General features: G+C 37.6%; 1 protein-coding gene across 2 annotated transcripts in view; it reads left to right on the plus strand.

Moving 5' to 3' along the window:
* Positions 1-24,704, plus strand: part of DIAPH3 (diaphanous related formin 3) — a 571,929-nt gene that overhangs the window by 111,783 nt on the left and 435,442 nt on the right. For both annotated transcript variants that reach the window (XM_061171200.1, XM_061171201.1), the window contains one exon: positions 23,873-24,003. In XM_061171200.1, coding sequence (XP_061027183.1) covers positions 23,873-24,003 — 131 coding nt within the window. The remainder of the gene's footprint in view (positions 1-23,872; positions 24,004-24,704) is intronic.

Raw genomic sequence — 24,704 nt, forward strand, 5'->3', positions numbered from 1 at the left:
TCATTCGTCCATTCATTCATTCATTTTTTTTTTTTTCTTTAAAGAAATATTGCTCTGTGCCTGGCAGTGTTCTAGGCAGTAGGGTTATTGTGATGAACAAAGCTGACCATATCCCTGCTCTCATGTAGCCTGTACTTTAACAGAGGAGACAGATAATCAATAAATATGTAATATAAGGTTGGGTCTGAGAACGCGAGGAACTTGTATTAATTATTTTTTACTAGTAGTACTTTTGTTCATGTTCTTCCAGAGTACCACAGAGTTTGAGAATCTGACATGTTCATCCTTTCTACCAGGACAGATATTCTTATTTATCCATAAGGTTCATGAGGGGCAGTGCTTGGTAGATACCTGAAGGAAAGGTTTAGGAGGTAATTGAAAGGAAATATACTGAATCACTGTCTAAGTAGTAGTGATACTGGAACTACTCTGGGAAGGAAAGAATTACCTACCAAATAGGTAAAAATCTCAAGAGTATATTTCCAAAACTTAATAGGAATTTTTGATGGTTTTGTTCATTTCACTATTTTTAACATATAGAACACTGCCTGCATGTAATAGATGCTCTGCAAATATTTTTGAATGAATGAATGAGTGTAACTATTGTTTTAACCAACTGCCCTAATGTATTAATAGTTTTGATGAAGGTAAGATTTTTAAATTTCTTAAATGGTTTGAGTTCCTGTTTTCTGGGATGCATATAAACATATAAACCCAACATTTATCTTATTCCCAAGGAGTTTTTAATCTGGTAGAAGTCATAAAATGTATAAATATGTTAATGAAACCAGGCAGAATAATTAAAGTACAATAGGAGAAATAAGTGAATAAGAAAGTGGGAATTTGGAGGTTTTCATGGGAAGGTGGCATGAGTAAGAATGAAGGACAGGTAAGATTTAAACATTTGGAGGTGCAGGGATGTGGAAGTATAGCAGGCTGTAGGAAGCACACGCGCAAAGATGCATGTATGTGGGGAAAACTGTGATGTGCACATGTGGATGGGAATTTGTTCTTTTGTCTGCAGTGAAGTTCCTATGAAAGAGAACAGTGGGATATGGGGTTGAAAAGGTAGGCTTGGAAAAAGATTTTTTTTTTGGTAGAGCATTGAATATTTTTGAGAAGAGTGGGATGTTTAGAGAGAGAGTCCTTTGTGTCTAATTACAGGAGAAACGATTCTTCCTGTATTTTGTCTCTTAAGTGCCTTGGAGACAGAACGTGTTAGGTTTCCGTAATGTGAGGTGAACCCACTTTCGTGACCAACTCTAGTAACTCATTTGTTCATCCCTCCCTCCTTCCCTCTCTCACCTTCTCTCTGCTTTTCTGTCTGTCTGCCTCTTCCTTTCTTTTTAAGGTTATAATAGAGCTGAGAAGATGAATTCTTTCTTACAAGTTCTGAACTGGCCTTGTCTCTCTAACCTTATGAGCGTTCTAGAGGCTCACGTTTCTGCCTTCCTCACTATTGCCAGAGTATCTGTCTAACATACAGCTTATTGTATTTTATTTCCAATTCTGCAGCGACTTCCTATTATATGTGGGTGAAAGTCTACTTTCCTTGGTGTGAAGTAGGCACCTTGTGTGTTCTGGTTCCTGTGTATTTTCTGACTGCATTCTCTCTCCTCCCTACACCACCAGTGATGTATGTAGACATGTAGTTCCTGAAAGGCACTGGCTCTTTCACCTAACTGTTGTCTGTGTTATTCTACTTTGCATTCCCCATCCTGTAAGACTTGGTTCTTGAATTATCTCTAATGGGCAGCCTTCCCCGATTATCCAGATGACAGTTGGGACATCCTCCCTTCTGCTCATTGAGAATGGATTCATATCCAGCCTCCCCTATCTTATAACTGTTTAGATGCTCTTTCTCGCCTGATGATGAGCACCTCATGGACAGGATTTTCTCCTAACTTGATTTTGAGTCTCAGTGTTCATAATAATGGTTGGTACATAAAAGATACAGATGGTTATTATTGAATCAATTCTTAGATGGATAGATAGGTTTTATAGAACATCCTAGAAATTATAAACTTATAAAATTGTTACCGTGCTACTATCAAAGTTTTTAACCTTTTTTGGATGTTGTTAGCAGGAGAACAGTAGTTGCTCAGTCAATTCAGATCCATTACCCTCTTTACTTTCTCATTCATTTAAGAAGCATTTATATAGTATCTGCTTAGAACATAATAAGGCCAGGGATTCTGGGAAATACTAAGAAATTTGGGACAGTTTCAGCCTTTTCATATCTATATACTTAGTTTCAAGGAGGGTGAACATCTAACCCCTTTTGGACTTGAGTTGCTTCTCATTTTGATGAATTCATTAGTTCATGTGGCTCCTTCTCTCACCCACCCTACAGACTGTGAGTCCTTCCTTCCTTTGCTTTGATCTGTATACTGCACAGCTTTAAAACCTAATTTAAGAGAAGGGAATATTTGTTTATTATGACAAAATCAGATAATACAGGTATATTTCAAGTGTATTTCAGTTGCACAGCTTCCTCCACTCTATAAGCACTGTAAATATTTTACACCGAGGAAATCATAGGTCAGAGTGGAATGAGATTCTGATGCAAAGATCTTGTTTCTTCCTCTCTGCTATTTATTTTTGTTCTATATATAGCTGTTAATGTTATTTATAAGAAGAATAATCTCAGAAGTGTAATAGATTTTTTTTTTGACATCTTTATTAGAGTATAATTGCTTTACAATGGTGTGTTAGTTTCTGCTTCATAACAAAGTGAATCAGTTATACATATACATATGTTCCCATATCTCTTCCATCTTGCATCTCCCTCCCTCCCACCCTCCCTATCCCACCCCTCTAGGTGGTCACAAAGCACCGAGCTGATCTCCCTGTGCTATGCGGTTGCTTCCCACTAGCTATCTATTTTACGTTTGGTAGTGTATGTATGTCCATGCCACTCTCTCACTTTGTCACAGCTTACCCTTCCCCCTCCCCATATCCTCAAGTCCATTCTCTAGTAGGCCTGTGTCTTTATTCCCGTCTTACCACTAGGTTCTTCATTACCTTTTTTTTTTCCCTTAGATTCCATATATATGTGTTAGCATACTGTATTTGTTTTTCTCTTTCTGACTTACTTCACTCTGTATGACAGACTCTAACTCCATCCACCTCAAAACAAATAACTCAATTTAGTTTCTTTTTATGGCTGAGTAATATTCCATTGTATATATGTGCCACATCTTCTTTATCCATTCATCCGATGATGGACACGTAGGTTGCTTCCATGTCCTGGCTATTGTAAATAGAACTGCAATGAACATTTTGGTACATGACTCTTTTTGAATTATGGTTTTCTCAGGGTATATGCCCAGTAGTGGGATTGCTGGGTCATATGGTAGTTCTATTTACAGTTTTTTAAGGAACCTCCATACTGTTCTCCATAGTGGCTGTATCAATTTACATTCCCACAAACAGTGCAAGAGGGTTCCCTTTTCTCCACAACCTCTCCAGCATTTATTGTTTCTAGATTTTTTGATGATGGCCATTCTGACCGGTGTGAGATGATATCTCATTGTAGTTTTGATTTGCATTTCTCTAATGATTAATGATGTTGAGCATTCTTTCATATGTTTGTTGGCAATCTGTATATCTTTTTTGGAGAAATGTCTATTTAGTTTTCTGCCCATTTTTGGATTGGGTTGTTTGTTTTTTTGTTATTGAGCTGCATGAGCTGCTTGTAAATCTTGGAGATTAATCCTTTGTCAGTTGCTTCATTTGCAAATATTTTCTCCCATTCTGAGGGTTGTCTTTTGGTCTTGTTTATGGTTTCCTTTGCTGTGCAAAAGCTTTTAAGTTTCATTAGGTCCCATTTGTTTATTTTTGTTTTTATTTCCATTTCTCTAGGAGCTGGGTCAAAAAGGATCTTGCTGTGATTTATGTCATAGAGTGTTCTGCCTGTGTTTTCCTCTAAGAGTTTGATAGTGTCTGGCCTTACATTTAGGTTTTTAATCCATTTTGAGTTTACTTTTGTGCATGGTGTTAGGGAGTGTTCTAATTTCATACTTTTACATGTACCTGTCCAGTTTTCCCAGCACCACTTATTGAAGAGGCTGTCTTTTCTCTACTGTATATGCTTGCCTCCTTTATCAAAGATAAGGTGACCATATGTGCATGGGTTTATCGCTGGGTTTTCTATCGTGTTCTGTTGATCTATATTTCTGTTTTTGTGCCAGTACCATACTGTCTTGATTATTGTAGCTTTGTAGTATAGTCTGAAGTCAGGGAGCCTGATTCCTCCAGCTCCATTTTTCATTCTCAAGATTGCTTTGGCTATTCGGGGTCTTTTGTGTTTCCATACAAATTGTGAAATTTTTTGTTCTAGTTCTGTGAAAAATGCCAGTGGTAGTTTGATAGGGATTGCATTGAATCTGTAGATTGCTTTGGGTAGTAGAGTCATTTTCACAATGTTGATTCTTCCAATCCAAGAACATGGTATATCTCTCCATCTATTTGTATCATCTTTAATTTCTTTCATCAGTGTCTTATAATTTTCTGCATACAGGTCTTTTGTCTCCCTAGGTAGGTTTATTCCTAGGTATTTTATTCTTTTTGTTGCAATGGTAAATGGGAGTGTTTTCTTAATTTCACTTTCAGATTTTTCATCATTCGTGTATAGGAATGCAAGAGATTTCTTTGCATGAATTTTGTATCCTGCTACTTTACTAAATTCATTGATTATCTCTAGTAGTTTTCTGGTAGCATCTTTAGGATTCTCTATGTATAGTATCATGCCATCTGCAAACAGTGACAGCTTTAGAAGTGTGTTAGATTTTGTGCTGTTATATCTTTTTGAGATTTTTACTAACATAAAGAGATTAGATTTGTAGGCTAGCATGTATATATGAAGAGGCAGGGTGGTTTTCTTCTATAAATCAAGAAAAAGAAAGAAGAAACAAAGGAAGATGGGCTTACACTATAAATGTGACAGTGACACTTGAAAGTAGTATTCAGAATTGTGGAGGCAAATAATTGTGTAATTACCTTGAGGGGTGGAAAAACAAATTGCCTAATTTTAAAGACTGGAACAGCTGGTGTTTTCTAACCCCTCACCCCACCACAACCTTTTTCGGTAAATGCCCAATGAAGTTTTGTTGTGTTTTTTCTTTCTACATAAACATAATCAACACAGTGAAGAAGATAAGGAACCAATGACTTAAAGCATCAGCACATTTTGTTCTATCTGTTCAGATATGCCAAATAAATCTTTATCCTTCATTGAACCATCAAATAGAGACTGGCAAATTAGAACATCCATGTTTATTTAATCAGCTCCCTCCACCCCCAAATTTGGGCTTTTTTCCCCCCAGTTCCAAAAAATATACTGAAGATGCTAAACAAAAACAAGTTGGCCTTATTTGACTTAGTGTAACTTTTTTCATTTAATTTGATGTTTTAGCAAGGAAATATACAATATTCTGTATAAAATATTTTAAATGGCATTTTTTTTTAACATCTTTATTGGAGTAAAATTGCTTTACAATGGTGTGTTAGTACCTGCTTTATAACAAAATTAATCAGCTATACATATACATATGTCCCCAAATCTCTAACCTCTTGCATCTCCCTCCCTCCTACCCTCCCTTTCCCTCCCCTCTAGGTGATCACAAAGCACCGAGCTGATCTCCCTGTGCTATGTGGCTGCTTCCCACTAGCTATCTATTTTACGTTTGGTAGTGTATATATATCCATGCCACTCTCTCACTTTGTCCCAGCTTGCCCTTCCCCCTCCCCGTATCCTCAAGTCCATTCTCTAGTAGGTCTGTGTCTTTATTCCCATCTTGCCCCTAGGCTCTTCATGACCATTATTATTATTTTTTTTAGATTCCACATATATGTGTTAGCATACGGTATTTGTTTTTCTCTTTCTGGCTTCACTCTGTATGACAGTCTCTAGGTCCATCCACCTTACTATAAATAACTCAATTTCGTTTCTCTTCATGGCTGAGTAATATTCCATTGTATATATGTGCCACATCTTCTTTATCCATTCATCTGTTGATGGACACTTAGGTTGCTTCCATGTCCTGGCTATTGTAAATAGAACTGCAATGAACATTTTGGTACATGACTCTTTTTGAATTATGGTTTTCTCAGGGTATATGCCCAGTAGTGGGATTGCTGGGTCGTATGGTAGTTCTATTTTTAGTTTTTTAAGGAACCTCCATACTGTTCTCCATAGTGGCTGTATCAATTTACATTCCCACCAACAGTGCAAGAGTGTTCCCTTTTCTCCACACCCTCTCCAGCATTTATTGTTTGTAGATTTTTTGATGATGGCCATTCTGACCGGTGTGAGATGATATCTCATTGTAGTTTTGACTTGCATTTCTCTAATGATTAATGATGTTGAGCATTCTTTCATGTGTCTGTTGGCAATCTGTATGTCTTCTTTGGAGAAATGTCTATTTAGGTCTCCTGCCCATTTTTGGATTGGGTTGTTTGTTTTTTTGTTATTGAGCTGCATGAGCTGCTTGTAAATCTTGGAGATTAATCCTTTGTCAGTTGCTTCATTTGCAAATATTTTCTCCCATTCTGAGGGTTGTCTTTTGGTCTTGTTTATGGTTTCCTTTGCTGTGCAAAAGCTTTTAAGTTTCATTAGGTCCCATTTGTTTATTTTTGTTTTTATTTCCATTTCTCTAGGAGCTGGGTCAAAAAGGATCTTGCTGTGATTTATGTCATAGAGTGTTCTGCCTGTGTTTTCCTCTAAGAGTTTGATAGTGTCTGGCCTTACATTTAGGTTTTTAATCCATTTTGAGTTTACTTTTGTGCATGGTGTTAGGGAGTGTTCTAATTTCATACTTTTACATGTACCTGTCCAGTTTTCCCAGCACCACTTATTGAAGAGGCTGTCTCAACTCCACTGTATATTCTTGCCTTCTTTATGAAAGATAAAGTGCCCATATGTGCGTGGGTTTATCTCTGGGCTTTTCATCCTGTTCCACGGATCTAAATTTCTGTTTTTGTGCCAGTACCATACTGTCTTGATTACTGTAGCTTTGTAGTATAGTCTGAAGTCAGGGAGCCTGATTCCTCCAGCTCCATTTTTCGTTCTCAAGATTGCTTTGGATATTCGGGGTCTTTTGTGTTTCCATACAAATTATGAAATTTTTTGTTTTAGTTCTGTGAAAAATGCCAGTGGTAGTTTGATAGGGATTGCATTGAATCTGTAGATTGCTTTGGGTAGTAGAGTCATTTTCACAATGTTGATTCTTCCAATCCAAGAACATGGTGTATCTCTCTATCTATTTGTATCATCTTTAATTTCTTTCATCAGTGTCTTATAATTTTCTGCATACAGGTCTTTTGTCTCCTTAGGTAGGTTTATTTCTAGGTATTTTATTCTTTTTGTTGCAATGGTAAATGGGAGTGTTTTCTTAATTTCACTTTCAGATTTTTCATCATTCGTGTATAGGAATGCAAGAGATTTCTTTGCATTAATTTTGTATCCTGCTACTTTACTAAATTCATTGATTAGCTCTAGTAGTTTTCTGGTAGCATCTTTAGGATTCTCTCTATATAGTATCGTGTCATCTGCAAACAGTGACAGCTTTACTTCTTCTTTTCCGATTTGGATTCCTTTTATTTCTTTTTCTTCTCTGATTGCTGTGGCTAAAACTTCTCAAACTCTGTTGAATAATATTGGTGAGAGTGGGCAACCTTGTCTTGTTCCTGATCTTAGTGGAAATCGTTTCACTTTTTCACCATTGAGGATGATGTTGGCTGGGGGTTTGTCATATATGGCCTTTATTATGTTGAGGAAAGTTCCCTCTATGCCTACTTTCTGGAGAGTTTTTATAACAAACGGGTGTTGAATTTTGTCGAAAGCTTTCTCTGCATCTGTTGAGATGATCATATGGTTTTTCTCCTTCAATTTGTTAATATGGTGTATCACATTGTTTGATTTGCGTATATTGAAGAATCCTTGCATTCCTGGGGTAAACCCCACTTGATCATGGTGTATGATCCTTTTAATGTGCTGTTGGATTCTGTTTGCTAGTATTTTGTTGAGGATTTTGCATCTATGTTCATCAGTGATATTGGCCTGTAGTTTTCTTTCTTTGTGACATCTTCGTCTGGTTTTGGTATCAGGGTGATGGTGGCCTCATAGAATGAATTTGGGAGTGTTCCTCCCTCTGCTATATTTTGGAAGAGTTTGAGAAGGATAGGTGTTAGCTCTTCTCTAAATGTTTGATAGAATTCGCCTGTGAAGCCATCTGGTCCTGGGCTTTTGTTTGTTGGAAGATTTTTAATCACAGTTTCAATTTCATTGCTTGTGATTGGTCTGTTCATATTTTCTGTTGTTTCCTGGTTCAGTCACGGAAGGTTGTGCTTTCTAAGAATTTGTCCATTTCTTCCAGGTTGTCCATTTTATTGGCATAGAGTTGCTTGTAGTAATCTCTCATGATCCTTTATATTTCTGCCATGTCAGTTGTTACTTCTCCTTTTTCATTTCTAATTCTATTGATTTGAGTCTTCTCCCTTTTTTTCTTGATGAATCTGGCTAATGGTTTATCAATGTTGTTTATGTTCTCGAAGAACCAGCTTTTAGTTTTATTGATCTTTGCTATCGTTTCCTTCATTTCTTTTTCATTTATTTCTGATCTGATCTTTATGATTTCTTTCCTTCTGCTAACTTTGGGGTTTTTGGTTCTTCTTTCTCTAATTGCTTTAGGTGTAAGGTTAGGTTGTTTATTTGAGATGTTTCTTGTTTCTTAAGGTAGGATTGTATTGCTATAAACTTCCCTCTTAGAACTGCGTTTGCTGCATCCCATAGGTTTTGGGTCGTCGTTTTTTCATTGTCGTTTGTTTCTAGGTATTTTTTGATTTCCTCTTTGATTTCTTCAGTGATCTATTGGTTATTAAGTAGTGTATTGTGTAACCTCCATGTGTTTGTATTTTTTACAGATCTTTTCCTGTAATTGATATCTAGTCTCATAGCGTTGTGGCCGGAAAAGATACTTGATACGATTTCAACTTTCTTAAATTTACCAAGGCTTGATTTGTGACCCAAGATATGATCTATCCTGGAGAATGTTTCATGAGCACTTGACAAGAATGTGTATTCTGTTGTTTTTGGATGGAATGTCCTATAAATATCAATTAAGTCCATCTTGTTTAATGTATCATTTTAAGCTTGTGTTTCCTTATTTATTTTCATTTTGGATGATCTGTCCATTGGTGAAAGTGGGGTGTTAAAGTCCCCTACTATGATTGTGTTAGTGTCGATTTCACCTTTTATGGCTGTTAGTAGTTACCTTATGTATTGAGGTGCTCCTATGTTGGGTGCATAAATATTTACAATTGTTATATCTTCTTCTTGCATTGATCCCTAGATCATTATGTAGTGTCCTTCTGTGTCTGTTGTAATAGTCTTGTTTTAAAGTCTATTTTGTCTGATATAAGAATTGCTACTCCAGCTTTCTTTTAATTTCCATTTGCATGCAATATCTTTTTCCATCCCCTCACTTTCAGTCTGTATGTGTCCCTAGGGCTGAAGTGGGTCTCTGGTAGACAGCATATATACCCGTTTTGTGTTTGTATCCATTCAGCCAGTCTATGTCTTTTGGTTGGAGCATTTGATCCATTTACATTTAAGGTAATTATTGATATGTATGTTCCTTTTACCAGTTTCTTAATCGTTTTGGGTTTGTTATTGTAGGTCTTTTCCTTCTGTTGTGTTTCCTGCCTAGAGAAGTTCCTTTAGCATTTGTTGTAAAGTTGGTTTGGTGGTGCTGAATTCTCTTAGCTTTTGCTTGTATGTAAAGGTTTTAATTTCTCCGTCAAATCTGAATGAGATCCTTGCTGGGTAAAGTAATCTTGGTTGTAGGTTTTTCTCCTTCATCGCTTTAAATATGTCTTGCCACTCCCTTCTGGCTTGCAGAGTTTCTGCTGAAAGATCAGCTGTTAACCTTATGGGGATTCCCTTATGTGTAATTTGTTGTTTTTCCCTTGCTGCTTTGAATATTTTTTCCTTGTATTTCATTTTTGATAGTTTGATTAATATGTGTCTTGGCATGTTTCTCCTTGGTTTATCCTGTATGGGAATCTCTGTGCTTCCTGGAGTTGATTAACTGTTTCCTTTCCCATATTAGGGAAGGTTTCAACTATAATCTCTTCAAATATTTTCTCAGTCCCTTTCTTTTTCTCTTCTTCTTTTGGAACCCCTGTAATTCGAATGTTGGTGTGTTTAATGTTGTCCCAGAGGTCTCTGAGACTGTCCTCAATTCTTTTCATTCTTTTTTCTTTATTCTGCTGTGCAGTAGTTATTTCCACTATTTTATCTTCCAGGTCACTTATCCGTTCTTCTGCCTCAGTTATTCTGCTATTGATCCCTTCTAGAGAATTTTTAATTTCATTTATTGTGTTGTTCATCACTGTTTGTTTGCTGTTTAGTTCTTCTAGGTCCTTGTTAAACGTTTCTTGTATGTTCTCCATTCTATTTCCAAGATTTTGGATCATCTTTCCTGTCATTATTCTGAATTCTTTTTCAGGTAGACTGCCTATTTCCTCTTCATTTGTTAGGTCTGGTGGGTTTTTGCCTTGCTCCTTCGTCTGCTGTGTGTTTCTCTGTCTTCTCATTTTGCTTAACTTACTGTGTTTGGGGTCTCCTTTTCACAGGCTGCAGGTTTGTAGTTCCCGTTGTTTTTGGTGTCTGTCCCTAGTAGGTTTATTTGGTTCAGTGGATTGTGTAGGCTTCCTGGTGGAGGGGACTAGTGCCTGTTTTCTGGTGGATGAGGGTGGATCTTGTCTTTCTGGTGGCAGGTCCACGTCTGGTGGTGTGTTTGGGGGTGTCTGTGGCCTTATTATGATTTTAGGCAGCCTCTCTGCTAATGGATGGGGTTGTGTTCATGCCTTGCTAGTTGTTTGGCATGGGGTGTCCAGCACTGTAGCTTGCTGGTTGTTGAGTGGAGCTGGGTCTTGGCATTGAGATGGAGATCTCTGGGAGATTTTCACCATTTGGTATTATGTGGAGGTGGGATGTCTTTTGTGGACCAGTGTCCTGAACTTGGCTCTGCCACCTCAGAGGCACAGCCCTGATGCCTGGCTGGAGCAGCAGGAGCCTGTCATCCCCACGGCTCAGAATAAAAGGGAGAAAAAAAAAAGAAAGCAAGAAAGAAGAAGATAAAATAAAATAAAGTTATTAAAGTAAAAAGAATAATTATTAAAAAAATATTTTTAAAAAGTAATTAAAAAAAAAAACGGAGAGACAGAACCCTAGGAGAAATGGTAATACCAAGCTATACAGACAAAATTACACACAGAAGCATACACATACACACTCACAAAAAGAGGAAAAGGGAAAAAAAAATATATATCGTTGCTCCCGAGGTCCACCTCCTCAATTTGGGATGATTCGTTGTCTATTCAGGTATTCCACAGATGCAGGGTCCGTCAAGTTGATTCTGGAGATTTAATCCGCTGCTCCTGATGCTGCTGGGAGAGATTTCCCTTTCTCTTCTTTGTTCGCACAGCTCCTGAGGTTCAGCTTTGGATTTGGACCCGCCTCTGCGTGCAGGTCGCCTGAGGGCGTCTGTTCTTCACTCAGACAGGACGGGGTTAAAGGAGCAGTTGTTTCGGGGGCTCTGGCTCACTCAGGCCATGGGGAGGGAAGGGTACGGAGTGCGGGGCGAGCCTGCAGCGGCAGAGGCCAGCGTGACGTTGCACCAGCGTGAGGCGCACTGTGAGTTCTCCCGGGAAGTTGTCCCTGGATCACGGGACCCTGGCATTTGTGGGCTGCTCATGCTCCTGGGAGGGGAGGTGTGGGGAGTGACCTCTGCTTGCACACAGGCTTCTTGGTGGCGGCAGCAGCAGCCTTAGCGTCTCATGCCCGTCTCTGGGGTCTGCGCTGATAGCCGCGGCTCGCGCCCATCTCTGGAGCTCGTTTAGGCGGCGCTCTTAATCCCCTCTCCGCTCGCACCAGGAAACAAAGAGGCAGGAAAAAGTCTCTTGCCTCTTTGGCAGCTCCAGACTTTTTCCCGGACTCCCTCCCGGCTAGCTGTGGCACACTAGCCCCCTTCAGGCTGTGTTCACGCCGCCAACCCCAGTCCTCTCCCTGGGATCCGACCGAAGCCCGAGCCTCAGCTCCCAGCCCCCGCCCGCCCCGGCGGGTGAGCAGACAAGCCTCTCGGGCTGGTGAGTGCTGGTCGGCACTGATCCTCTATGCGGGAATCTCTCCGCTTTGCCCTCTGCACCCCTGTTGTTGCGCTCTCCTCCGTGGCTCTGAAGCTTCCCACCTCCGCCACCGCAGTCTCCGCCTGCAAAGTGCCTTCCTAGTGTGTAGAAACCTTTCCTTTTTCACAGCTCCCTCCCACTGGTGCAGGTCCTGTCCCTATTCTTTTGTCTCTGTTTTTTCTTTTGCCCTACCCAGGTATGTGGGGAGTTTCTTGCCTTTTGGGAGGTCTGAGGTCTTCTGCCAGCATTCAGTAGGTGTTTTGTAGGAGTTGTTCCACATGTAGATGTATTTTTGATGTATTTGTGGGGAGGAAGGTGATCTCCACATCTTACTCTTCCGCCATCTTGAAGCTCCTCCTAAATGGCATGTTTTTTAAATGTAATTTAAAGATTTAAAAGGAATTCCATTTGCATGTACCTATCTAACCTTAGGAATAGCATAAGGCATCAAAATTAGCAAATTTAAAAATGGATTTTTAGTACTTTACATTCATAAAGTCCACATATCTTTAGTGTAGTGCTAGATAAACTATTACAGAGTAAGTGCACCCATGTAATCAGGACTCAGCTGGAGAACTAGGACAGCGCTAGGAAGCTCCAGTGTCCCAGTCATTCCCCTTCCTCCTCCCCAAGATATTTCCTGTTCTGACTTCTAACACTAAAAATTTATTTTTTTCTGTTTTATAAATTTTTTTTAAAGTTTCTTGTGGTAATATAAAATTCATCATTTTAACCATTTTAAAGTGTACAATTCATTGGCATTTATTATCTTCACAGTGTTGTGCAACCATTGCTACCATCTAGTTCAAGAACGTTTTCATCAACCCCAAAGGGGACCACATGTCCTTTAAGCAGTCATTCTACATCCCCTATCCCCCTGTATATTTGACTAATAGAAACCCTTTCAAGCTGGTCTTTTGTCCTTCGGCATATCCCCTTCATTCTTTGAGCACTTCCTTACTGTCTTGCATAAAATCTTCCAAGATCATCTTGTTCTGTCCTAGCCCTTATCCTTTTTGTGGAGAATGCAATTTAAACATCATTATCTGGGTGCTAGGTCTTCTACTAATAGAATGGCTTTACTTCTAGGCCCTTCAGACAGAGCTAGGACATAAACATGTGTATGTATGTGCATGTAGACAGACATACATACATGTATATGCTTGTATGTATGACACATATATATACTTTTGTGCATATTTGGATATTGCATATATGTATGTATAATGTATACATATATAATATATGTATATCCATATGTGGAAAACACATGATATGTGTATACAGACACCCATCTTACATATATTTCTTTCCCTATCTTTATCTATCTATGTATCTCTCTGTCTATCTATCTATCTAAATACCCCCACCTCCCAAAACCACACCTTCAAATTTCATATTCTGGCTTATTTCTCTGCCATTACTATCCATTTGAAATCCATTTGTATTTGGATTCATTTCATTTTAGGATTTCCTTCCCATTGTTCTTGATTTTTTTTCTTTTTGAGTATATGAAACATCAGCATAGTTCCAAAAATCTGAACTATACAAAAAGGTATATTCTGAGACTTGTCACTTACCGTCCTTTCTCTTAGGTGTCCTACTCCCCCATCTTATCTACCATGTTCCCTTTCACCTCTGGAAGGGATAGTCTCATTAGTTCCTGGTTATTCCTTCCTGTGTCTTCCTGTACAAATAAACAGATATATGTATATTTTCTTATTTCTCTTTTATAATATACAAAGTATTATACTATAGATGTTCTTTTATAATTTTTCCACTTCAAAATATGTCCTGATAAGCCTGCCATGTCAGTTCGTAGTGATATCTTCATTCTTTATAACTGCATGTTGTATTTCATGCTATGTGTTCATGGTGTGTGGTGCTATAGTTTTTGCACTGTGTCTGTTGGGTGTGGCTCACTGTGGTTTATTCAGTAACTATCCTCTGGTAGAAGCAGCTGACTGTTAACTGTTATGGTATATCCTTTTTGAGGCTTAAAAGCTAAAGAACACCTTAGTTCTGGTCATGGTAAGCAGGTGGAAATGTTATAATGCATTCAGCAGTTGGAGCAACACTTTTTAAATACATAAAATTGTCTAAATAGTCAAGTGTCTTTTGAAGGCAATGGGCCAGCAAAGGAAAGCTTTCCTGTGAATGGAAGGGAAATCGATGCTAGTTTAGGTATTGATGGATAATAAGAGAAATATAGTGTGTTGAATTTCTTTTATTATTTATTCAAGTTAACTTCTTAGTGACTAAAATTAATATGGGGTCAATCAGTTTCTTTTTTTTCTCTATAAAGATGTTTTAGAAACTGAAAGGGGAAAGAGCAGTAGATTTTCTGTATTTTGTCATGTTTCTTTGTAAAATGTACTTGGTAATTCTAAACTTTTAACATATGGTATTTTTACTGTACACTAAAAGCAGCCTTCAAAATTATAGGCAGAATTTTTGGTTCATAATGGTGTTCATTAAATGCTTATGGAAAAAATAACTCTTTAAGGGAGTTCTTTGCTAAACTTAATTTTGTTAGTGAATGCTCCTTTCTGCAGTACTTTTCATCGCTCGTTGTTTCTACTATGAAACAATATCGTAATATCATAATATAATATAGCATAATAGCATAATATCATCTCTGAATGACAGGTTTTATTGGCAGTGGAGATCTATTGGGATCACAAATGTTCTGAAAACAAGTAATTCATACTGCAATGACACAGGTTGGTGTTTCTTTTGATCAGTAACATTGGAGATGCTAAAAATCATTTGAAAAATGCAAGGAAATTGTCACAATGCATTTTAATAGCAATACACATGATAGTAATTTAGATTTTAATTACCCCCTTGGCAGCAACTGTGCTACCCCTTTTTTGTACAGTGCTGACTCTGCTGTTTTCTTAAAATGTTGTCATTATCAATGCAAACTTTTTCTTTAAATAGTCTCCATATTTCATATCATCTTATTTATCTTCACAAGTCTCATTATCTGAATAGGGACCAAGAATTTGGGAATTGCAATGCTAAAGAGAATCTGAGGCAGTTAATTTGTTACTGACATAAATAGACAGACATAGAGATAGACATATACACACCCATGCAAGAGTACACATACTCATTACTATGAGAACTTAGGTGTTTTGGCTAGTTTGGCTTTATGTTGATGGAATTTTTCTGTATTCTGAAGTTAACCTGCTGAAAATTACAAAGTGAATGTCATGGAGAAGGATCTTGAGTCTAGTAACTCTTCATATCTTCATACAAAAAGCGCTTAAATCTGCAATCTATTCTTACAGTCCCCCAATATTTTAAGTTTTTAATCTCTAGAGGCTATATTTTGGGTCTTCATGTTAAGAAATGCTGATTTTTCTTGATAGGTTTAGGTATAATAAAAAAACTAAACAATTCCCTGCAGTTGGAGATGCTGCACGGTGAATTTTGGCATAGGCTACCTACTTTCTGAGAGGAATAAGATACGATTTAACAAGTTGAGTGATAGTTTACAGTGATTGGAGTAGTATTTTAAGGATACAGTTTCTGAATTCTGTGATGTCTCAGATAATGTAGGCAAAGTTTTGCTTAAAGCAACCTACCGTGTGTTAAACACTCTACTAGGGACTAAAAGGCCATTGTCCTCACCCACATGGGCATTATGCTGTGTCGGCTTCCTGCAGAGCATGCAGACTTTCTAGATTTAGCTTTTTACTTTTATTATTTTAAAAATCAGGTCATCATTAAGTGGTGGATTCTCCATGGTTGTATAGAAATAATTCAGTTATTTGAAAAAGGAAAGAAAGTCAGCTCTTTAGTACTTTTCACTAGTAACTCGGAAATAAAACAAAACAAAATACAGTATTTTTAATTTGTCATAGAAATGGTATTCCAAAATACTCTGCAAACAAATAAATGAGACAGAATAATGAAGAAATATGCTGAATAAGTCTTACACCTAAACCGAGATGAAACGCAGGCATCGAGGCAGGTACAAATGAATCTGCTCTAAGACAGGTCAAAGGAAAAAATGGTTACTATTACCTTTAATAGTTACATAGCAAAAGAATGAATGTTGATTTTAGAGAAATAGAACAGGTAAGGGAAATAAGTTGTGAAAGGGTATATTACTTTTTGTACCTTAGGATATTTTTAAATAAAAAATATGACAAGAGCAGTGTATGTACTTTTCTTTTTATCCTGCATATGGTATTTTAGAGTAAAATTTACTAAGGGATTAAAAAAGGTTTAAAAACTATGTTGGATAAATATCATTCTAATTTTTGTGATGTCAGGCGGACATCCTTCTCTCGCTAATGTGTTTTGATACCACAGGGGATAAAGCTTTCTAAGTATTTTCGTCTTCATGGCTAATGGACTTAGAGGTACGCAGACATGAGTATCCTCCTCCTCTTCCTGGCTGCTTCCTTTGAAGTTATGTAAAATGAAAGAAATACTGGAAGGGCTGTGTTTAAAAGGAATATTTCTGATTATTCATGTAACATAATATTTTCTCCCCTCAATTTCCTTTCTTTTGTACCTGTATTTTGATAGTAATATAATAAAAGGGGGGAAATGGTGCTGAAAACTAATCTCCCAATTATCTGGTCTATTTCCTATGTCTTTAAATTGAAATAGCCCTTTCTAGCTAAGCATTCATTCTTCAGAATTTTTTTTTGGTGTGACTTATCTGCCTCTCCTTTCTTGTTGTAATCCTTAGTCCATGTGTGCCTTCCATTTTATAACCTCATTCATTCATTCATTGAATGCTAGGCACTTTACCAGGGACTGGTGATGCAGTGCTGAATTAGGCTCCCAGAAGCAGACGCTGCCCTAGTAGATGTGTTCTAATGGAGAAGATGATACCACACAGAGGTGCTGACTATTCCCAGGAGGTTTGCTGACCTAGCTTATTGCTTTTCTTCCTGCTCCCTCCACTGTCATCATCCTTCCTGACTTGATCATTCACATAGATGATCAATCTAATATTCCATCCTCTTATTTCCTTGACTTTATCACTCCCAACAATCTTTGTTTTTCCACCCAATCTCACCCACCCATTACCTTGGATAATATTGATAAAATACCACCTCTAAATATGGTTTACAAACTTCCTTTCCTTTCCTGACCTACTTACTTACTTAATATTCCCACTTTAAGACTTCTATAACCCTTTTAGAACTGCTAATCTATTGACTCTACCATTTTTTCATGTCCATCTCCTCCCCACCCTCACCATGCTCTTCTTGTCTTATTGACCTTAGACACACAGTCCTTTATTATCTTACATAAATCTTCAGTTCATTTGCCTCTCTGTTCATATAAACTCTGCCCTTGGTTAAATGGAACTTCCCACCTCCTCTGCATTTGCACATCAGCACAACATACATCTGGGAGGGAGCACACAGCCACACTGACTAGTGTTTTCTGAATGACCACAGTTGACAAAGTGAGCCTTTAACAGATACGTTAACAGATATTCTACCACATGGCCTTTGTCAGCGTGCTTTTTTACTTTCTGAAAATGATTTCATATCTCCTCTCATACCTTTAGCTCTGCATCCTCACTTTTAGCTGATTATATTGCTGCTTCTATCACCGAGACTGTTGACATAATCAGAATAGAACTGCCACACCTTACTTCCTAGTCACCAGATCTAACAAGCTACCTGAATCTGTTCCCTTAGATTCTGCTTTTGCTCTTCTTAGAATGATCTACTTTCCCTGCAATTGTGTAAGGTCAATCCTTCCTCTTGTATAGTAGGTCACATCCTCTGTCACCTACTCAAGGGTTTTTTGTTGTTGTTCACTTGTTTGTTTTCCTGCATCTATACCTACCCTTTGCATCATCAATTTCTTCCTCTTTGCTTGGTTATTCCCATCAGCATGCAAACATGTTGTGGTTTTCCCCCCAACACCCCAAATCACACCGCAGGTTCCTTTCTAGCTACTGCCCTTGTTCTTTGCTCCCATTTACAGAATCTTCTCAAAAGAGTTGTCCATTCTTCTTCTTGCTTTCTCCCTTGAATTTCTGATCAGGCTTATCTCCAATCCACCATTCAAGCTGCTCTTGTCAGGGTCACAGTAATCAGTAGATGGTGACACCATTCCCTTAGTTGTTGAGACCAAAAGCTTTGTCATCATCTTTGAATTTTAATTCTTTCACACCTCACCCCTCACACCCAAACTATCAGTAAGTCTGATCTGATCTTCCTTCATATTGAGCAAATCTATGCCTTCCATCACTGGCATCATATACTAGGCTGCTGTCAACTCTTCACCAGACAATGTAGAAGGCTTCTAATTTGTTTCCTTGTTTCATGTTTTGCCACTTAGAGTCTGGTGCCACACAGTAGTTAGAATAATCTTCTAAAAATGTTTGTTCTGTCTTATAATTTCTATGCATGTTTTTCCATCCACTTAGAATAAAACCTAAAGTCTCTACCAAAGTCTCTACCATGGTTTTTAAGACCTTATCAGGGGCCAGTAAACTTTTTCTTAAATGGCCAGATCCTAAGCATTTTAGGCTAGGGTGTTATGTATGCTTTTAGTTGTTTCTGCTGTTGTTTCTTTCTCTTCTTTCTCCATCTTCTCCTCCTCTTCCTCTTCTTTTTTACAAGCTTTCAAAATGTGAAAACCATTCTTAGCTCAAGTCATACAAAAACATTTGGCTGTGGTTTATCAGTCCCCTGCTTCCAGGATTAGATGTCTGCCTGTCTTATCTGTCCTTGTCATCTATAACTCTTTGTCACACTCACTGGGATTTAGTTGAATCTTCTTGCTGTCCTTCAAATATGCCGAGTTCATTCCTACCTTAGGGCTTTGTATTTGCTCTTCTGTTTGCTTGAAATACCCTTCTTCCAGAATGCCCATGTTCCCTGCTTTTCTTTATTCTGGTCTCTGCTCAGATTTTATTTTCTTAGACAGAAAAAAATGTCATTTGATCAAACTTATGACTTTTAAATAGCTGCTTCCTCTATTACTCATTCTTTTTCTTCCACCTTTTCCATTTAAGTAGTTAGCACTACATTTTGGCTTAAGCCCCAAACCTAGGAGTCATCTTTGACTTTTATTTCACCAGTGTAGCCACATCATATAAACAATGTCGGCACACAGTAGGTACTCAATATATCCTTTAAGCAATAAATAGCAATTAAAGTTATTACAATACAGAGTGGTGAGTGTTTTGAAAAAGGAATCCATAGATGGGGTGGGGGGACTCAGTTTGTGTGGCTTATAAAAAAGTCCTCCCGGGAAGTTAGTTTTGGCCCAGATCTAACTGATGTCTGGGAGTAGCCAGTGTGAGGAGCCTGCATAGTAGTGATGCTGAGGGTTTGGGTAAGAGGGGAGGGTGTCAAGGCAGGAATCTCAGATGAAAATGCAGAGGCCTTTACACAGTAAATGTTTCAAACTGGAAAAACCTAATATGGTTGAAATAAAGAATTATTTTTTCCCAGTAAGTTTATTCTGTTTTTCCCAGTGTTCATTGGGAAAGTCTACTTGCTGCCCCATTTAAGATGTTGTCTGCCTTTACCTTCATTGTCTAATCAAACACACTGATAATTAACAGCTCAGCTTCTATGTCTTGAACCAGAGTGGCCCCAGAGAAAAGATTGACAGATTGGCCTCGGTCTTTCCTATAAAGGGAACCAAACATTATGTTCTCTTTTTTTTGTTTGACTTCTTTAACTCAGCATAGTTTTTTGGATTCATATATCTTGTTGCATTATCAGTAGTGAAATTTTTTTATTGTTGCATAGTATTCCATTGTATGGATATAGAACAACTTGTTGATGAATGCTTGCATTGTTCCCAGTCTTTGGCTTTTATGAATAAAGCTGTTCTGAATGTTGTATGGATTTTTTCCCCTCCTGCTTAACACCTAGTTGTGCACTTGCTGAGTCAGTGTCTATTTAACTTTAAAAGAAATCTCTAAACTCTTTTATAAGTGGTGGTACTGTTTTACATCTCCACTAGTTGTGTAGGAGAGTTCCAGGTGCTTCACACCATCACCATTCCAGGAGGTATGTAGCATTATTTTGTTTTTGGTTTTATTTTGCATTTCCCTGATGACAAATGATCTTGAACATCATTTCATGTGCTTATTGACCATTCATACATCTTCTTTTGCAAAGTCTGTTATTCATGTTTTTAAATGGACTGTTTGTCTTATTACTATTGAATTGTAGGAGTTCATTAAATGGTTTGAATAGAAATCCTTTATGACAGGGGTCCCCAACCCCAGGGCTGTTAGGAACCGGGCCACACAGCAGGAGGTGAACGGCAGGCAAGCGAGTGAAGCTTCGTCTGCCGCTTCCCATCATTCGCATTACTGCCTGAACCATCCCCCCAAGCCCCTCTGTCTGTGGAAAAATTGTCTTCCACGAAACTGGTCCCTGGCGCCAAAAAGGTTGGGGACTGCTGTTTATGAGATATATTTATCGTTGGGAGAGACAGTCTACCATGGGCCCTGGATATCCCTGTATATTCTTTCTGGTTATGCCAACATGCAAGGCCTGACCATTCTTTATCCAGGTCATTTCTCAGGACTGCGTTTACAGTGAAGCAACTTTAGAGATGAAGTTATATCTCTGTGGATAATGAGTGGGTTTGTTACTGTTCACTATGAAAGTGGTGATTCCCCCAAGCTCAGTGTTCTTCCCTTGTTATACAGTCCACTGCATGTGTAGGTATCCATCATTCATCAGGGACCTCTGCATCATCCCTGTGGGTTGGTGGGTTAGGGAACCAACATGTATAATAGAGTCCTTTTGTCTCTAACTGAGGAGTCTTGTGTTTTCTGTCAGAATTCATGAAATAGTAACAGGCTAACTTAGCTTGTATGTAGGGTAAAATCTCAGCCTCTGCACAGTTCTTGACAGGTATTGCAATGTTTTCTCAGTCTGTGGCTTACCTTTCATTTTCTTAATGAAGCTATCTTAATAAAAAAAGAGGCTTTTGAAACGTGGAAGGTTTACATTTTGATGAAATCCAACTTTATAGTTAGTGCTTTTGTATCCTAAGAAACTTTTGCCTTCCTCAGGGTAGTGAAGATTTTCACTATGTGTTCTTCTAGACATTTTATAATTTTAGCTTTTACAGTTAGGTCTAGAACTTAGGTCCACATTCGTTCATGTGAATGTTCAATTATTCTAACACCAGTTGTTGAAAAGATTCTTCTTACCCCATTGAATTACATTGAGATCTTTGTTGAGAATCATTGACTGCATAGATTCAAGTATATTTCTGTACTCTCTTCTGTTCTGTTAATGTTCCATTAATTCTACTTTGATTACTGTAGCTTTTCAGTAAATCTTGAAATCAGATAAAGTAAGCCCCCAACTTTATTCTTTTTCAAAATTGTTCTATTGTAGGTTCTCTGCATTTCCATATTAATTTTAAAACCTGCTTCTCAGTTTCTTCAAAAAAGCTTGCTGGAACATTGATGGTGATTATATTGAATCTATAAATTATTATTTTTTAAATGTATTTATTAATGGATTTCTTGATATTGAGTCATCTGATCCAGGAACATGGTATAGCATCTTCATTTATTTAGGTCTTCTTTCTCTCCACAGTGTTTTATAGTTTTCAGTGTATAGATATTTCCCTTCTTTTGTTAAAAATTTTCCTAATGATTTTGTATTTTTTTGATGCTGTTAGAAAATGATATATTTAAAAGTTTTATTTTCTAATTGCTGGTAGTAGTTAGGAAAAAAAAATGTTTTTCTGTATTGAATTTTATTCTGTGAGTTTGCTAAATTCATGTAGATAATCATCTCATTTGCTAATAGACATATCTACTTCTTCCTTTCTAATCTGTGTGTCTGTTGTTGTTACTGCCTTACTGCACTATCTAGGACCTTCACTACAATACTGAATAGGAATGGTGAGAGCTGACATTTCTTCTCTTGTTCCCAATTTTAGGGGGACCAACATGTTGATTTGACCAACATGGAAGTTATAACAGCTGGAAGACTTTATTAATGGGGACATTCTGTTCATTAAGTGCCCTATTCTGGGTCATTAAAGCAAATTAAAGCATTGTTCGGGTTTTTGGATGCCTGAACTCATCTCTTTAGGAACTTTGCTGTAAGGACCCCATAGAATGTGGATTCAGTTAGCTCCCATTTCATGGAATGGCATATTTTTCTTTAGTAAATTATGACTTGCTATTGATGAAAATCACCTGTTTCCCAGGGCTAATTTGTTTTGCATTATTGGGAATGTTTCCTTGTGCAACATTGTAGCAAATTAATAAAAATAAAAAGAAATGAAAAAATACATCTAATTTCCTACCATCCCAACTTAGCTGCTTTTGGGCATGTACAGTTCCTTTTCTTCCCATTAGATTTGTAATCTGTAATTTAAATAGATATTATTCTGGAGTTTATTATTAGTTGGGCATCCTCATCATTTCCCATATGGACTACACACATACCTTCTCAACAGGCCTTTCTGCTTCTGATGCTTCTGATCTCAGAGTAAAAGTCAAGTTCTTTGGTGGCCTGTAAGGTCTACAGTCCCCTCCATCACAAATTTTTTCCAGATATCTGCATGTTTAGAGCGCTCACCTCCTTCAAACCTTTATTCTAACATTCAGGTTTGAGGCCTTCAGAGTCTTTTCTGTGAAGCTTTCTTTTTTCTTTGACCACCCTGTTTGAAATTGCATCCCACCTCCTAATGCTGCTTATTCCTCCTCCTGTTTTTATTTTTCTCTATAGCACTTAACACTACAGTGAGATGTATGTTAATTATTTTACATTTATTGTCTGTCATTCTTTATTCTTCCCCGTGGAGAATAAAGCTCCGTGCAGGTAGGTATCTTTGTCTCTTGTTCACTGGTCTTTTTTCAGCACTTAGCACAGCGACAGGCACTTAGTAGGGAATTAATGTTTGTTGAATAATGAATGAACTCCAGCTCTTCTCATATGTATTTCATACTGCTGCCTGTGTGATGCTTCCAAACCCCCTGGAAAAGCTGTTTGTGTGGCGGTGCTCTACCACTCCAGGACCTGGCGTCTATCTTCAGTTGTGTGTGCTATGTGCTTTTGTTTTTCTTTTTGGGTGTGTGCTTTTGTGTGATGTTTTAGTCTGAAAGGTATTCTTGTCTAAGTCTTTGCCTCCCTAACTCTTACATACCTTCCCTTTGGCTTCCCTTGTCCGTTCTGCCAAGTTGGGTGTTCCTCCTTTGGTCCCTTGGTGGCATGTTAGAGGAATTAGACTGCACTGAATAGTCCTGTTTCCTTGCTTGGGTTTCTCCTTCCATACTTAGGTTTTGATAATCTCTGTGTCTGTATTGCCTTGAACTAGATGCTTAATGATTTACAGCTTTTTCTGTGTTGCTTGGAATATTAATTTTAATAGGGTCATTCTTGTATTAAGTTTTGGTTTTTATTTTGCATGTGCCTAAAACACATTGGTATATTTTCAGATATTTCCTATGTAGTCTGGATTTGACAAAGCAATTATTTTAATTTGAAAACCTTTTGATATTATGTTGCTATCTTTTGTGGATACCATGGATTATAGATTTATGGGCAGAAGTAAGGAAATCATCCTCTCAAAATAATGCTACTCAGAGTAGTTGTGTGCCACTGTTAATATGAAAGGTGGGATTAATGTAGTTACTATTTTAATGGATAATCTTCACACAACATGAATTAAATTTTTTTAACTTATTTTACAGGGAAGTGTTAAGAGTAGTCGACAGATCTCACCTCAGGAGTTCATCCATGAACTGAAGATGGAGTCTGCAGATGAGAGGCTCTTCACGTGCCTGGAGTCCCTCCGTGTGTCTTTGACGAGTAATCCCGTGAGGTAATTGTCTATCTGAATATGAGGGCATATTACTGAATTAAACAGATGCCATGATCTGCCACTTTTATGCAGTACTTCATGGTGCCTGTGAGTAAATAGGTGGTCTATCTCAACAACTTCTCAAGGTAAAAATTGAATACATAATTTTTATATGCATGTGGAAATACAGTCTCAATAGTACCTTTTGTGTTTATTACTGAGTGATATATAGCCTGTGGACTTTTAAAAAAGTCATTCTTTTTTTTTTTGCTTAGAATTTTTAAAAGCTTAAGGTGTTTTTCAAAAGAGAACAGTCATCAGAAACTGTCAATTTAATGGGGCTGAGTTTCACTCTGAATTTTGGTATTATACATATATATTGGCTCATTCCTGTTTGATATAGCAAGAAATACTATTAATTTATTATTTCCTTTATTAGAATTGGTATCTTTATAGGAGCCCATAGGTTAGCGTTGTCAGACTTAGCAAATAAAAATATAGGACGCCCAGTAAAATCTGGGTTTTAGACGTAGTTACGTTAAAAAATTATTTGTTGTTTTTCCAGAATTCCAAATTTGACTGGGTGCCCTGTATCTAGCTACTGTAACTACAATAGGTGTCTTGATAAATCAGTTTTTAGACCTTTTAGTCCAGCATATTCTTGAAAAATTTTAAGTAGGAATTGTTATAAAATGTCTGAACAGTCATAGAATCAGAATTTC

The sequence above is a fragment of the Eubalaena glacialis genome, chromosome 16 (genome assembly GCF_028564815.1).
Source record: "Eubalaena glacialis isolate mEubGla1 chromosome 16, mEubGla1.1.hap2.+ XY, whole genome shotgun sequence".
Classification (NCBI taxonomy): Eukaryota; Metazoa; Chordata; class Mammalia; order Artiodactyla; family Balaenidae; genus Eubalaena; species Eubalaena glacialis.